Here is a 14833-nt window from a genome sequence, read left to right as displayed (position 1 = left end):
ATACATGCATGCAGTGTACAATTTGTGGCTCCGTTTTATCCGTTTCCTGTCCTCCTCTCCATGTCCCCTTTTTGTAGCTGTCACACCTCAGGTCGGACGGCGGAACGGATGCGCCTCCGTGTTGAGAACCCATTCGTCGAGGCTAATGACATCAGGACCGGCGTAGAGCATGTAATAGTACTTGAGCGTTTCGGCGATCCAGAAACTTTCCATGGCGTCGTCCATGGGTGGCTTCTCTACCATGACGTCAGAGACGGCCGTGTTGGCGAGTTCCGTGTCGGTAGCTGCCATGGTGGCCTCAAACATGGCCCAGCCCTTGTCCATCCACACAGAGTCTCCGGTGATGCGGTACATGTACCACACAGATTCAATAGCTTCCGGGCTACGGGGTATTAGCGTCGGCTAGTTCCGAGATGCAGAATGGGACATACCGTAAAATATAGCTTTTGTACAATACCCTGTCAAAGCCAGCTGGAAGCCCGGTAGAAGCAATGTACGCCTCGACATATTCCTCGTGGCTCTGCGGGCGCTCGGGGACACTGCTGTCACCAGACTTGGCGGTCGCGCCGTACTGGAGCTCCCATCCGCTCACCTGTTGATCGCGATGCGCCTTGTTGGAATCGAGAGATGCATACCATTTAGCCTTGTCAAATTCGCACTTGTCCAGCGAAGGGCAGGGCATCATGAGGGAGGCTTCGGGCATGAGACCACTGGGAGTCTTGTTGTAGGCCCAGGCGCATCCATCTGTCAGTCGCTTGGCCGTTTCCAGGTCCTTTGGGCGATCAAAGATTTTGGCGCCGAGACCGTACATGCCGCCGATGAAGCAGGTAAGATGTGTCGCCTCGTATTCCACACTCAGGTCACTGCTTGGCTTGCCCTGGGTCCTGACCTTGGCAGAAAAGTAGATGTCCCGCTCGGTTTCATTAATCATGGGTCGATACATGAGCCATTCGTCGACCGCGTTGACAGTGCCTTCATGGAGCTTTTGATACTTGGGCTCCAGTCCGCCAAGAAGTAGGTATTCCTGAAAATTGTTAGTCAGTTGTCAGTGACGTTCGGGAGCGCGAACCTACCTTGGGAAAATATTCGTAGGCAGAGTCTTGCGATCCACCCATGGAGAAAGACTGCCCCCAGGCAGACGCTGGGACTAGATCGTCGCCACTGGCATCGAGATTCTCAGGGAAGAGACCAGGAATGGCGGCCTTGCCATCTGCCTGGAATTTGACGAGAGCATTTGTGATGCGATCAATGGCATCATAGTACTTGTTCTCCTTGGTCAATTGAGCCAGACGGGTAAACTCCATGGAGAGGGTGGCAAGCTCGGCGATGCCCACGCTGCCGGCCTTGTGAGGCTGAGACACATATTGCGGCTGCCAGCGATAGTAGAGCACGGGCATGCGGTTCGGGGTATCAAAAACGCCGTAGAGCACCTCGGCGAGCTCGACGGCCTTGTCGAGAAGTACTGGGTAGTCTCCCTTGTGACCACCGCTCACGTCAAAGGCAGCAAGCAGACCGCCGAGGTAGCGAATGGTAGTTTCAAAGACGGGAATGTCAGACTTTTCGCTAAAGGTAAAGTCAATGTTTGCGACACCATTCTTGACTGCATCGTCGAATTCCTCTTTGAGGCCTGCAATCCAAAGGGTATCCAGCGAATCGACAAGAGTGGCAGCCCAGCCGCAGAATGGGTCTTTGAAGCGGCCGGAGATGGGCCGCAGCTCGTCGTGCATCCAAGCATTCTTGCGGTATGAGTTCCAGGATTTGGAAATGGCAGTTTTGACCTTGGCGAGGCGAGCTTCGCGCTTGGTCTTGTCCTCGGCTGGCTCCGACTTGAAGGTGTGCTGGATTTTCGGAATCGGCTTGGGCTTGCCTGTGGGCACAGAAGCCATGGACTCTGATGGCACAGGAAAATTCTGGGTAAAGGATTTCCAATGAACTCGGGTGTTGGAGCTCGAGGACGCAGGGGCTGATTTGGTGGCCCTGCTGGCGGAAGTGTTGGTGGTGGGATCAGCAGCAGCGTCTTTTGTGCTGGTCACAGCATCGGCGGCTGTATGGCTGACGCTCGACTTGGGCGCGGGTGATTCGATAGGTGTCACTGCCTGTGGTTTTTGCGGCGACGGGGACTCCTTTTTGGAGTCATGCTGTAGAGAATCGGCGCCGGTCAAGGGCTTTTCGGCTCCGTCGTTGTGCTTCTGGAGGTCAACCTGGGCGGGCGATTTGGATCCGGCGTGTTGGGGCTCCTGGGGAGCCGTGGTGTCGAGGCCCGGGTGGACAGGCGTCTTGGGAGGTGCGCGCAGGGCGGGAATTGTGCGATATTTGGCGTCCCACGAGTTCTGTACGACATGGTAGAGCATAAAAAGGAGAATGACGGCGGCGACGGTGAAGAGTCTGTATCTGCGACGAGCCATGGTGGACGCTGGGGCTGTCGCAGGTTCTGGCCGGCTTGGCGAAGCGGGATGATACCGAAATGGTGTGCCTGTTGCGACTATGGTAATAACGCCGTGTCTACGGTTAATTCAAGTCGTCGATAATGGCGGCCCATTCGTGGAGCATTGTGTTCGAACGCTGTCTCGGGGTCGGCAAGCAAGTTGGTTATGTCTGCGGGGGAAGCTCGACACGGGGGACAAGCTTGAGCGAGACGATGGAAAGAGGACAAGAAGTACTGTGAAGAAGATGGGATGAGGGAATGCAAAACCGAGGGTATCGAGAAACGGCCCAAGCAAAAAAAATTAAAAATTGAAGTAGAGCAGGAAGAATATGGCCGCCAAGTGAATTGACGAGGGAAGATGCAAGAAGGCTGAATGAAGCGTTTGTGTCAGGCGCCAGCTAGGAACTTTTCAACCGTCCACATAGGGACCAGGACAGGCAGCAAGGACAGCAAGGACCAGAAAAGACATGCGACGAGGCAGGCTAGCTAGAGGGCAGCTCAGGCGAGTTGAGTACTGGGTGTAGGCAGCTGCAGGGTCCAGAGAATTGTAGACACAGTGGCCGTCAGTCGGCAGTGACAGCTTATCCGTCCCGTGTCGCCCCTCTTCTCCTCCTTTTACTCCTGCCCTCTTGCAAGGCGCAAGGCTCGTGGAAGCAAGCCATCCCGAGCTAGAGTGCCGCTAGTGGTGGATTTTCGGGGCGCAATTAAGCCTAATTCTGGTCAAGCCACTGGCCTTGTGGGGGAACCCTCTGACTTCCCGTACTTCCAGCAGGCTTCCAGTGGAAACGTACCAGTAAAAATCATCAGCCACAGCCCCCTGGATCTGGTGAGACACCTAGGTACGTTACTGGTCCACTCCGAAATCCTCCCACTCATGCTGTCGATGTTTCTTCGCTTCTGCGTTTGCACGTCTTTTGTCCATCTCAGAATGGTGAAGAGTCGCCCAAGCCTACTCTGCCTCATCACAAGCGATTTCTCTCACGACGTACCTCACCACGCATAGCCGACTTTCTCTCTCCCAACAACCCGGCCACAGCCATGCTCGTAAAGCAGCGCCCCACCGTCAAGCTACCAGTCTTGGCACATCCTTCCCCTACGCGAGACATCATCGCCATGAGCTCCACTGCCCGTGCTCTGTATCAGGGCCAGGCCGATATCCGTCCCGACGCATCGTTCCTCTGCACCATCATCCTTGCCGAGATGTGAGCTTGAAATATACCTCGTCTTTCAGTGGCCTCGCTCCGTGCCAGTTGCGATGAATCCTAGGAAGTGACCCTTGCTGCAATGTACCAGCTCCATCGCAGAGCTCAAATTCATACATTGACATGAACACGGCGGTTGTAATCGCAACCTCGAGCTTGGCAAACTTTCATGGTTAGTGGAATATTTCGAGGCAACGAGGGCGAAAGCAATCTTTTGGCGAACCATACCCGTTTCCCGACTAGCGATTCTTAGTGGAAATCCTGCCTAGAGATGGCGAGGATGCAGCCCTGCTCCCCATGGGCGATAATCGAGTGAGGAGCTTTTGCGGCCCTTGGACGACGACGACGACAGATAATGCGCTGTAAAACTAAAGCCGAACCTGTCATGTCATCAACTCGCCCTCTAGTGGATACATGTTGTTGGTTTCAGGCCTATCAGTCGGTTCAAAGTAGGTAAATGTAGCCTGTACCGGATGTAGGTCGGAGGGCTGTCAGCGACTATGCCATCATAATCGGCACAATCCTGCTCACCGAGACTGGCTATACCCGCCAAAACAATAGGAATTAAATTTCGCTAATTTAACCATCAGTCTGTTTCTTAGTCTTGGCTCATTGCTAGACCCTCATAGGGAGCTCTGGTATCCGTTCGATGTTACATCTCTTACTGGCATCTTTCTATACTACTGAGTGTGTTATGCCGGGGCTCAAATTTACAGCTCGCCGCGCACTGTGCTTTTAGTATGACTCCAGATAGAACACAATCGGACAGCACCAATTAAGGACGACCAACCTGCAAAGCTGAAAATTGGGCAGCAGTGCAGGATCAACGCATGCAGGCCCAAATGCGGGGAAGTGCATCGCCACATGATCGTCCTCTGGATAGACATCCTGAAGCTATACCGGGTTTTTGTAGCTAGTCATCTTGTCGGCATCGTTATATCTGCCAAAGACGGATACCCAGATCAACCAATATGACAAGCAACAATGGGGCTTGCGGCTTCGAAATGGTCAACCCATATGAGGACGAGGGCGGTTGGACAGAAGAACCGAGGAACTCGGTGAACTCTACCAGGAGTGGCGGTATAATTACCGTGGACGATGCAATGGACGACGCTGCATTTGACAACCAAGGGCTACCACTGGAGACGGCTTCTGTTCCGGCTGTGGATGATCGATCGCCGGCCATGTCAGCCCAAGAACTGCCACAGCAGAACGTCCAAAGGATTCGTTCCGAAGATAACCGGCAACTGTGTCGGACTTGCAGAACTCAGACTGCAACTATTTATTGTTCACTCTGTACGCACCTCTGTGCTGCGTGTTCTTTCAGCAAAGATGAACACTTTACCAATCATGAAGATTCTGAAAAGCATTCAAAAGTATACACCTGGGTAAGCGATCTCGACTTACAGATGTAAGGAGAAACTTACGTTATCTGACTAACAGTCATTCATTAGGCAGCCCATAAGCAGAGAGGATCCCTCGCAGCAGATGAGAAATCGTATGCGTCTCACTCTTACCCCCCCGCGAGCAGAAAACGATGAAGAACGGCAGAAACTCCACAAGATCAATCGCGAGACGCTTTGGTTTGCAGTCAGACCGGCCACCTTAGAGACTGATAACACTGGGACCAAACCCAAAGCAGAAGCTACACCAAAAAAAGGCGAGGCTGCTTCGGGTGAAGGAAAGAGTGCACCATCCTTGACATTGGACGAGTAGGGGCGCTTCAAATAATTAATCGATGAACACCAGCGCCTATATGAGCTGTGGCTGTGCTATCCACGTCTGATCTCTTTTGTCGGCGACGCCGGCGCCGGAAAGAGCGGCCTCATAGCGCTACTCATTGAACACGCCCGCCAAGTCTACAGTCATATGCCTGTGCCAGCATCAGAGGCCGGACGCACCTTGCCGCTTGTAGGAGATTCTAACAACACGAAACCGACATCTGGCAATGTACATTTGTTCTATGGCGGCGTCGAAGATGGAAAACAGCTCACAGCCTCTTCTCTACACCGATTGTGAAGGCTTTAGAGGAAGTGGCGCTGGCGAATTCATGAAGGCAGATGAGGAAGAGAAGAAAATCCCGGAACATGAAACTCATGCACAACAAGAAGAAAGCGCAGCGTCAAGCGGCCAAGATGGTGAAACATCGAAGATGGATACGAAAGAAACCTCAACAGGGGTTCGGCGCAAAATCGACGCAGCGGTTACACACACTCTCAAATCCATTAGCCGCATGTTGCAGCCTAGCATGACAAAGCGATCCACGGCAGTGGACGAAATGTTTCCACGACTGCTGTACAATTTTTCCGACGTCATCATCTACGTTGTCAGCCATCAAGCCGCAAAGACCATGGGGCTGACCTTGAACAAACTCGTCGGCTGGAGTGATTCGTCGCACGAGGCAGCTATAAACCGAGTGGTTCTTCCTCACTTCATCATTGTCATCAATAAATGTCCAAAGGGGAGCGTCTGGGATCAAAAGCTGACTACCAGCAGCATTTTAAAGGAGCAGGCGGATCTATTGGCAGAAGACACAGCTGGCACGAACAGAAAAACCATAGACCAGCTCAACAAATCATATGCGTCTGTCCAGTTCATCAATATTCCCAATATGGAGGATACAAAACCGCGTGTCGAACAGCTCGAAGATTTCTACTCCCTGATCGTGACGACGGTCAAGGCTGCTCAGCAAAACAAAGCCGATGTTGGCATGTCATTGCCGTCGAGGTCTCTGCATCAATTTTATAAGACGGCCTTTGAACACTACAGTAGAACCTTGGATGAGCCCTTCAACTTCATACGAGCCCTGGCGGAGGCGCAACCGCCGGTGAAATCTCTCGTGAATAGCTTTCGCACCATTATGACGGCAGCCATGAAAGCCTTGGATGTTGGGCGTTGAAGAGATGCTGCCCTGTCGCACGGAATGTGCAATACCTGCACGCGCCGACTTGCGGAACCTAATCAAGAGGATCATAGGGCATTCACAATTAGTTCCTGCCAACTCCACAGCACGCAAAAACGGTTTGACCCCCATATCAGTATATTGATCCTCCCACAGCAGGTGGGACGCCGCATCTTGGCTTTGGACGCGACAGGCGTTAGAGGCATGATTACTTTAAGAATTCTTGCGGGTCTAGAAGAACTTTTGGGTGGGAAATTGCCTGCCCATATCTGCTTTCTTCGACTTGATTGGGGGCACTGGAGCCGGGGGTCTGCTCGCCCTTGCCCTCGGTGTGGGGGAACAGACCGCCCGGGGCTTCATACCACTTATGGAGGCTCACTTGAGGCACATATTTTCAAATTGGAGTTTTTTCAAAGGCTATAATGATTCAGACCTCTACGAATCCCTCGACAGCCTATTCGACGGTGTGCGGCGACAGACCTCGATGGGTTTGAGAGTACGTCTTCAGTGCAAGCGGCCAACCCAAGGAGCAAAAGTTCTCGCGTTACCTGTCCCTGTTTATAGTTGTATGCATTGGCTAACATATGGTTCAAGAGCATACAGGGAAAGAATGCAGGGACGAAAGTTTTTGTCACGGCGACCGTTGATCACAACGATCGTGGAGCGCTCATCTCCAACTATGCCAGACCATCTTCGACTAATGAGCCGTATACATTCGGCTACAAGTCCGACGAAAACAACATTTTACCCATGACTTTACGAGCTGCCGCGCGCATTACCAGTATCATGCCCCAATATTTCTCTGCAGTCACGCGCAATGGCATTGACCGGTACACGGACGGAAGTCTGTCGGACCTTTCGAATCATTTTCTGGCTGCACTGTGCGAAGCCCATGCCATATGGCCAATGATAATAGACCGCGGGCCGGATATTCTTGTCTCAGTCAGAGGTGGCCTACAGGATAGGAATACCTGGCACCAAAAGCTGACTCACTGGGGGCCAACGAGCAACAAGCTCCTTAAGGAGATGAACACAGATCAAAAGTGGCAGGAGACTATAAATACCCTGCAAATGTCTGATGTGGTCGCAAGTGTAAGATTGAACCCAAAAGAGGAATCAAATGTACCGAATCCGTATGATCACAAGCAACTTGGAGCAGGTGAGCTTCAAGTCATTGTCGAAAAATACTTCGCCGAGCATTCTACCACGATCGATGGTGTCGCTCGGAAATTATTTGCCACAACATTTTATTTCCATGCTGGCAAACTGCCAAAAGTCAACGAAGAGCTAGTTCAAGGTAAGTACCGATATTCAGGTAAGGGCCTGTAATGATTTATTAATCTCAATCGTCTGCATTTAGGGTTCATCATGTGTCGATTCATTCACGGCTCGGAAGAGATGCGTGGACTTGTCGAGACGCTTCAGGAGATGCGCAATCCACGCATTGAATATGACGGCGAAAATGGCGAGAATCGAGTCTTAATGGGAAAATATCTCTCTGCGGACACAGCAAGCGGCAGACTGCGCATTCTAGTCAAACTGAGATTGTCGAAAGACTAACTAGTCGAGGTTTACTTTGCAACTGATGACGCTGAACGACAACTCATCAGTGGCTTTCCTACCACCCCAGACGACTACTTTTTGACTGAGCATGTATAGGTAACTCGGAAATGACAATCCAAGTTATCTATTGCAACATGGCTTTGGGCACAACCTGAAGACTGTCGTTTGTTGCCAACACCGCCTACCCCGTTGCGTCCATGGAAGCCAATGAACTTGATGCTAGTTCGGTACTCTGTTTTTGAGTCTTTATTACTCGAAGTTCCAAATTGTCATACTTCTCAAACATGTCATATCACATTTATCAAAGATTGCTGTTAGTTTATATCATCAAATTTCGTCAGCTGCATGCTATCATCACTAGTTATGCCCCTTTTCCTCCTCATTCCTCTAATTCTCTGCCAAAGTCAATCAATTTTATCCGTGAAATATCTCTTGGGTGGTATTGAGCGACTTTGGACCGAATCAGGAACCGAACGGCCGCGGACTCGCGGCCGATGGTCACGTACGCGTCCTCTGTGTTGCCCGCCGCCTCTGTCATTTTGTTGAGGAGCTGCTCGGTGAGCCAGCGCATCTCCTCTGCTGCCGCCTCCACATCGTTCAGAGGCCGTCTTCGCTGGTTGTCGCCTCCTGAGCGCCGCCGCGCGTCGCCATCTTCCCTTCTGTTGCCCCAGATTTCGTCGATGCGCCGCTGCCCCTTGTCCCGTCCCGCGTCGCCCTTGCCCGTCCGTCTCAGCTTGCCCTGCGCGGTAAAGCCAGCGGCGAGGTCGCCGGGGTCGACGTCCATCAAGTCTCCCACCACCGGCCCGCCCATTTCCTCGGCCACCAGTAGCGGCGCGAGCTCACGCTCCATAAACCCCAGGAGGTCAATCATGAGCTGTCGTTTCCTTGTGTTGTAGTCCTTGGCCTTGCGCTTGAGCTCCGCCCGCTTCTCGCTCACGGCATCTTCATGCGTCACCTCGGTATTGGCGCTCAGCTCCTCTTGCAGCGACGCTATTCGCGCCGTGAGGGCCTCGTGGATGAGATTTTGGTCTTTGAGGGCGGCGCGGTCTGCTTCTAGCTGCTTGTTTTGCGCTTCCTGTGATTTGGCTTGCTCTGTCACCAGTGCATTTGACTCTGATATAACGGCGTGTGTTTTGCGCATGGCTATTAATGAGGGCAGTATTGAGCCCGCGATGGGGACAAACGGCTCTGCATTTGTGACTTGTTCAAGCGCAGCAGTAATGACCTGGACTTGAGCTATGGGGGCGATAGCGGCCTCTTCTTGTGAGGCGCGCAACTAAGAATTGTTAGAGGGGATTCCTCTCGGTGATGGGCTGACATACGATATTCAGTTGCTGCTCCCGGTCTCGTATTTCTCGCCGTAGCTCTTTGAGTGTGTATTCCAGATTGTTGGCATGAGCGCTATCCTCAGACGACGCCATGTTTCCGGTGCGATGATGAGAATTGCTGACAAGAGGTCCTGTTAGAATTCTGCTTTATTTGTATCAACTTTACTGTTACTTGGTGGGTAGGTGCATTTATTTGTCTAATATTGGCCGTCAAGATGGCCAGGTCCATTGGCGCGCATCGCGTCGAGCTGTGGTGCTAGATAGCCCGCACTGTATTTTGAAAGCAAAGTCAGGCACGGAAATGCGCTAAATGTTGAACCACTTGTACAAGACGGCGGCCACCAGCCACTGGGCGAGCAAACCAACTCGCACTGTCCCCACTAATCCCCAGACATCGGGCGAGCACGTGACTGTCTAAATGGAGCGAGGGCAGGAACGAGGTAGGGAAATTCCAAGGAGATGTTGCTTTTGCGACGCGCGACATTGCTTCACCCCCATTCATCGCCATCTCTCGCTCGTTGCCCTTGAGCATCCCGTCTTTAGCAGCTTGACACTGGTGTCGCGAGCTTCCATTTAGTTGCCGCCGATTATTTTCGATTCGCGACGACGCCCACGAACGACGGTCGGTCCGGATCCTTCGCCGCCAGTCTTGTGTGCCATCGAGCACTGTTGGACTACGCACTAGCTCTTGCGCGCATCCTGCGACAGGCCGCTTCCGCCCACCGTGCATCTCGACGTGACACCAAGCCCAGCGATCCAACGAGAGCGTAGCGACAGGAAAGAAAGAAACACTATAGGTTTGAGCTGAGTGCTTGCCTCTTCACTTTCGAAGAGAATCTCCTCCATCCTCGATTCGCTGCACCACCCTATCTTCCATCTCCAGCCGTTCAACTCTTCATCTCGCCTTTTCGCCCTTCCTCTCCTCTGCATCAGAGTCTTCTCCGGCGTTCCTTCGATCACGACTCCGCGCACTCCTCCTGCCTGAGCTTCTCAGAGCTTTCCTCTGCCACCTCTCTCCAGCCCGCACTGCCCACAGGCTGCTCGACGCCACTTCACGAAGACTTCACACGACTCGAGCTCCTCGACCCCGTCACTGCACCAGCACGTTTTCCTCCTGAAAACCCCCTGAGTGTAGATAAGACGATACCAATAAACAATTCAGTCTCAACGACTATTTCCGTTAAAACTACTGAAGAAGAACATCTCGTGACATCTTGAGCCATGTCTTCCTCACCGCCGCAGCCGACCCAGTCGACCAAGCGACCTTTAGAGGAGGCTTCCTCTCCTTCGCGCGCCACGGACCAACCCGACGCCAAGCGTCCTGCTCTCGACAAGATTCTCAAGAACGACGACGCGGCCACGACCACAAAGGCGTCAGAGACTGCTACAGACAGCACTGACAAGAATGGCGATGATGCTTCGAACGGGGCCAAGACTGAGACTGAGACTGTCACTGGCGAGATCGGCGCTGACGAAAAGCTAGCTGAGGCTGGTGCTGCTGGCTCATCTTCTGCCGCTGCGCACGACGAGACCTCCTGGATCCACATCCGTGCCGTCATCTCTAGCCCAGAAGCCGCTACCATCATTGGCAAGGGCGGCGAGAATGTGTCCAACATCCGCAAAATGTCAAATGCCAAGTGCACTGTTAGCGACTACCAAAAGGGAGCCGTCGAGCGTATTCTAACAGTCAGCGGCATCGTAGATGCAGTTGCCAAGGTAGGTTTACATCTGATTGCGGTCTAACATGCCGAGCTAACCTGCCATAGGCTTTTGGCCTCATTATTCGTACACTTAACAACGAGCCACTGACAGAGACCTCTACCGCTTCATCAAAAACGTACCCGCTACGTCTGCTTATTCCCCATATTCTCATTGGCTCTATCATTGGAAAGGGTGGCGCCCGCATCCGCGAGATTCAAGAAGCGTCGGGGGCTCGACTTAATGCTTCGGATTCCTGCCTCCCCATGTCCAGCGAGCGTTCGCTGGTTGTGATGGGTGTCGCCGATGCCGTCCACATTGCGACGTACTATGTCGGCTCGACCCTTCTCGAGCAACTGAACGAACGCTTCGGAGGACCCGCTGCCTCGGCCTATGCCACCAGAAGCGGCGCGCCCGCTGGCTCAATCCCCGGCGGGATGCAAGTAGTTCCATATAGCCCTCAGCCCGCCTCTGGCCAGTACGGCCGCAGCGAAAACTATGGACGCCACTCCGAGCGTCGCCCCCCGATGCCACCTCCTGCTCCCTACCCGGCGCAGTACCCTCCTCATGCTGGAGCCCAAGTGGCAGCACCCAGCATGCCTATGCATTATGGTGCGCAAGGTGGTGCCTATGGAGCACCGGCTCCTCATGTACAGCAGCACATGCCACCACACACTGGCGCGCAGCCTCATGGTGGCCCTCAGGCGCAGAACATGCATGCGGGCATGCCCGGCGGCCCCATGACGCAGCAGATCTACATTCCCAATGACATGGTTGGCGCCATCATCGGCAAGGGTGGACAAAAGATTAACGAGATACGCCAGTTGAGTGGCAGCGTGATCAAGATCAACGAGCCTCAGGACAATAGCAACGAAAGACTGGTCACGGTTACAGGTACCGAGGAATGCAACCGCATGGCTCTGTACCTGCTTTATTCCCGACTTGGTGCGTCATAATCAAACTCGTTGCTGATTCGAATACTAACCTTCCTATGGACTCGGAGAAGCACAGAATGTAAAATGGGCGAACCAGGTGCATATGAGGATGGTATACGACGAGTGTTGGACGGTGTTATGTTCCAATATCTGCTTTTCTATTTTCGTTTTGGACGTTGCTACTTTTTTGCGTGCTAATTATGTAGTCGTTTCGGTCGAATCCAAGGTTAATTATGAAAGATCTGTATCGATTAGTTTGGGGTTGTTCTTATGGCAGTCTTCGGTTATGGGAGTCGCATTTCAACTTGAAATTTTCCGCAGACTGGACGCAGGCCTTGGCGAACAGGGTGCATAAGAGTGGGATGTATGCAAGGCAACTGCAAACGGTATTCTAAGAATATACGCCGTGTTTCTGCTGTGCTACCGCTGGCATGAATGGGTGCGACTGTGTATCAAGAATCATGCAACAATCCACAGCTCCAAGTGTCTATAGCTTCGACTGCTCCAACGCTGTCAAGGTTCTCAAGGGAGGTCCACCACGGCTACCGTCTCCGATCTTGATCTCACTGGCGTCCGATTCGGGACGCATACGCCACTTGTGCCGCAAGGTCTCGGATGCCTTGTTCTCGAGGCAATCGACAATATACCTACCTAACACGGGAAGAAATTTGAACCCACTGTGATTTTGTCAGTACAAACTCTTGCGTACAGCCACTTATTCGCGAGAAGACAACTTACTGTCCCGAGCCGCCGGTGGCCAGAAAGAGCCCGTCGGCCTGTGGATGGTGATCGACGATGAAGTCGCCCTCGGGCGTGTCCGAGTACCAGCACAGCCTCAGCCGTGACCACGGCCGCTCCGCAAACTCGGGCACCATGTCCCGGAGGCCGTCGCGCAACCCCTCCTGCGCTTCTTCGGGCATGTACGAGTGGCGCGCATTGTTGGCGTCGCGTCGCGGGCAGGAGAGCACCCTGGGCGGCGTATGCCCGTCATCGACCTTCTCGTCCGTTGCGTAGCCATAGCCGTGGCGCGCCACCTTGAGGATGTTGGTGCTCGGCGTCGGCGGAAAGACAAAAACGCCCTTGTTGGAGTTGATCATGACGGGCATGCCCCGCAGCGTGGCGGCCTCAGCCTCGGTGAGCTGGATGCAGCCCACGGGCTGCGCCGACGCGGAGCTGGCGTGCGTCACGCGCAGTAGATGGTTCGTCCAGGCCCCGGCGGCGAGAATCACCAGCGACGCATGCATGCTGCTGCCGTCGACCAGCCGCACGCCAGCCACCCTGTTGGTGTCTTTGTAGATTAACGACTTGACCGTGCCGCGCCGTCCCGACACAATCGACACGCCGGCCTGGCTGCATCGGCTCGCCAACTGCGCAATGCTGCCCGCCGCATCCGCCCAGCCACCCCTGGGGTTGTAAAACGCCTTGAAGCCTTCCAATCTCCCAGGGATGCCCGGCACGCGGCGTCTCATCTCTGTCGCGTCATCGTAGAGCTCAATGGTGCGGCCGAGGTCCTCGTCGACGGCGACGCAGTGGCGCGTGTACGCGAAGCCGTCGGCGCCGGAATTTAGCATCAGGAAGCCGCACGGGTGCCAGTGGTCCGGGTACTCGGCGGCCCAGCCGGCGACGGCCTCGCGCGCCATGATGCCGTACTGCCGGTCCCCGTAGTCGAAGCGGATGATGCGCGAGAGGTCCACGCTGCTGCCGTCGACGGCCGGCGGGACGAAGCGGTCGAGGACGGTGACGTGCGTGTAGCCGCGCGCGGCAAGCTCGAGGGCCGTGGAGAGGCCAAAGACGCCCGCGCCGACGATGAGGATGGCGTCCGGCTTGGCGGGTGGCGCTCTGGACGGCATGTTTATGTAGATGGCGATTCTCTCCTCGATATAGGAACGTAATTCTAGTGTTGGATCTTCAGGATGGAGAAGGAAGAAGAAGGGGAAAAGGAGTACCTCGTCATGTCTATATACATGATTGGCGCGTAATGAAGGGTAGTAGTAGCGGGCGCCGAAACGCGGACCGACATGCCGTGCCCACCATCTACTTGATCAGAGGGTGCACACGATCAGAACTGATACGCAGGCGGTGAACAGTTAAAGATGTGACAAGTGATGCATGCACACTGCAGCTAGTAATCTTATTTTAAAGTCGCAGAAATGCTAGCCACAGCTGGATGAGTGTACTTGTGCGATCAGGCCGTGGAAATTTGTTCTGGCAGGATAAGTGGAATGCGCCCGGCGGATGAGTGTCAAACACAAACCGGGCAGCACACTATGCTTGCACGGTAACTTTTACAAGTCACGGCTTTTTCTTATAAGCACAGGCTTGTAGCGAATATAAAATCTGCATATGTTCGGCTCTTTTTACCATTTATTAGTTGTCCTCTTCTCCGGACTTCTATTAACGGCTGGGCCATGAAACTGTAGGTTAGACTACAGCAAGTTAATAAGGCAGAAATTCTAAACTACGAGACAATGGATCATTATCTGCCAAATACTCGTGAAAGTCGACGGCTTCGATGGATGTAACTGTAGAACTCGTGCGAGCGATACAACCCTCTTGTCTAGAAGGTGGTGAGTTTGATCGCGGCTTGCGGCCGACAGGAAACGCCATGAATTACTAAGCCTGCCGCGGTAGATCTGAGAAGATTGGGCACCCAAGGCGCTGCCTGACTACTTTGCTCGGCATCATGTGAGTGCCTCAACCCCGGAATCCTGTAGTTTATGCGCGCAGCCCTGGTCCTGGACAAGGCAGGGCTAGGGCCGATCCTAGTCGGCCTTCACTTA

The 14833-nt window shown here is 53.6% G+C and overlaps 7 protein-coding genes across 9 annotated transcripts; 4 read left to right on the top strand and 3 right to left on the bottom strand.

The window, feature by feature from the left end:
- Positions 1-87: 87 nt before the first annotated feature.
- On the bottom strand, positions 88-2405 carry LMH87_005603 (uncharacterized protein; the record flags this gene model as incomplete). Its single annotated transcript, XM_056203350.1, has 3 exons — positions 88-382; positions 432-1024; positions 1074-2405. 3 exons carry the CDS (start codon positions 2403-2405, stop codon positions 88-90), a joined length of 2220 nt encoding a protein of 739 aa, XP_056058817.1.
- A 2320-nt stretch (positions 2406-4725) lies between these two features.
- On the top strand, positions 4726-5343 carry LMH87_005602 (uncharacterized protein; the record flags this gene model as incomplete). 2 transcript variants are annotated; one of them, XM_056203347.1, is made up of 4 exons in its annotated part: positions 4726-4923; positions 4995-5015; positions 5082-5125; positions 5223-5343. In XM_056203347.1, the coding sequence occupies 4 exons, from the start codon at positions 4726-4728 to the stop codon at positions 5341-5343; spliced, it is 384 nt and encodes a 127-aa protein (XP_056058816.1). The 2 variants fall into 2 exon arrangements, with proteins under 2 accessions (XP_056058816.1, XP_056058815.1); XM_056203346.1 differs by having other exon boundaries at positions 4984-5015; positions 5082-5343.
- Positions 5344-5575: 232 nt separating this feature from the next.
- On the top strand, positions 5576-6526 carry LMH87_005601 (uncharacterized protein; the record flags this gene model as incomplete). Its single annotated transcript, XM_056203345.1, has 1 exon — positions 5576-6526. One exon carries the CDS (start codon positions 5576-5578, stop codon positions 6524-6526), a length of 951 nt encoding a protein of 316 aa, XP_056058814.1.
- Positions 6527-7013: 487 nt separating this feature from the next.
- On the top strand, positions 7014-8089 carry LMH87_005600 (uncharacterized protein; the record flags this gene model as incomplete). 2 transcript variants are annotated; one of them, XM_056203344.1, is made up of 3 exons in its annotated part: positions 7014-7025; positions 7124-7826; positions 7890-8089. In XM_056203344.1, the coding sequence occupies 3 exons, from the start codon at positions 7014-7016 to the stop codon at positions 8087-8089; spliced, it is 915 nt and encodes a 304-aa protein (XP_056058813.1). The 2 variants fall into 2 exon arrangements, with proteins under 2 accessions (XP_056058813.1, XP_056058812.1); XM_056203343.1 differs by having other exon boundaries at positions 7014-7064.
- A 382-nt stretch (positions 8090-8471) lies between these two features.
- Positions 8472-9513, bottom strand: LMH87_005599 (uncharacterized protein; the record flags this gene model as incomplete). The annotated part of the gene is made up of 2 exons (XM_056203342.1): positions 8472-9368; positions 9415-9513. 2 exons carry the CDS (start codon positions 9511-9513, stop codon positions 8472-8474), a joined length of 996 nt encoding a protein of 331 aa, XP_056058811.1.
- Positions 9514-10641: 1128 nt separating this feature from the next.
- Positions 10642-12074, top strand: LMH87_005598 (uncharacterized protein; the record flags this gene model as incomplete). The annotated part of the gene is made up of 3 exons (XM_056203341.1): positions 10642-11136; positions 11187-11891; positions 11943-12074. The coding sequence occupies 3 exons, from the start codon at positions 10642-10644 to the stop codon at positions 12072-12074; spliced, it is 1332 nt and encodes a 443-aa protein (XP_056058810.1).
- A 466-nt stretch (positions 12075-12540) lies between these two features.
- LMH87_005597 (uncharacterized protein) lies at positions 12541-13903 on the bottom strand (the record flags this gene model as incomplete). Its single annotated transcript, XM_056203340.1, has 2 exons — positions 12541-12730; positions 12792-13903. The coding sequence occupies 2 exons, from the start codon at positions 13901-13903 to the stop codon at positions 12541-12543; spliced, it is 1302 nt and encodes a 433-aa protein (XP_056058809.1).
- Positions 13904-14833: the final 930 nt, after the last annotated feature.

The sequence above is a fragment of the Akanthomyces muscarius genome, chromosome 1, assembly GCF_028009165.1.
Source record: "Akanthomyces muscarius strain Ve6 chromosome 1, whole genome shotgun sequence".
NCBI lineage: Eukaryota > Fungi > Ascomycota > Sordariomycetes > Hypocreales > Cordycipitaceae > Akanthomyces > Akanthomyces muscarius.
The sequence above is the reverse complement of the archived record's forward strand: the minus strand, read 5'-3'. Positions and strand labels throughout refer to the sequence as shown.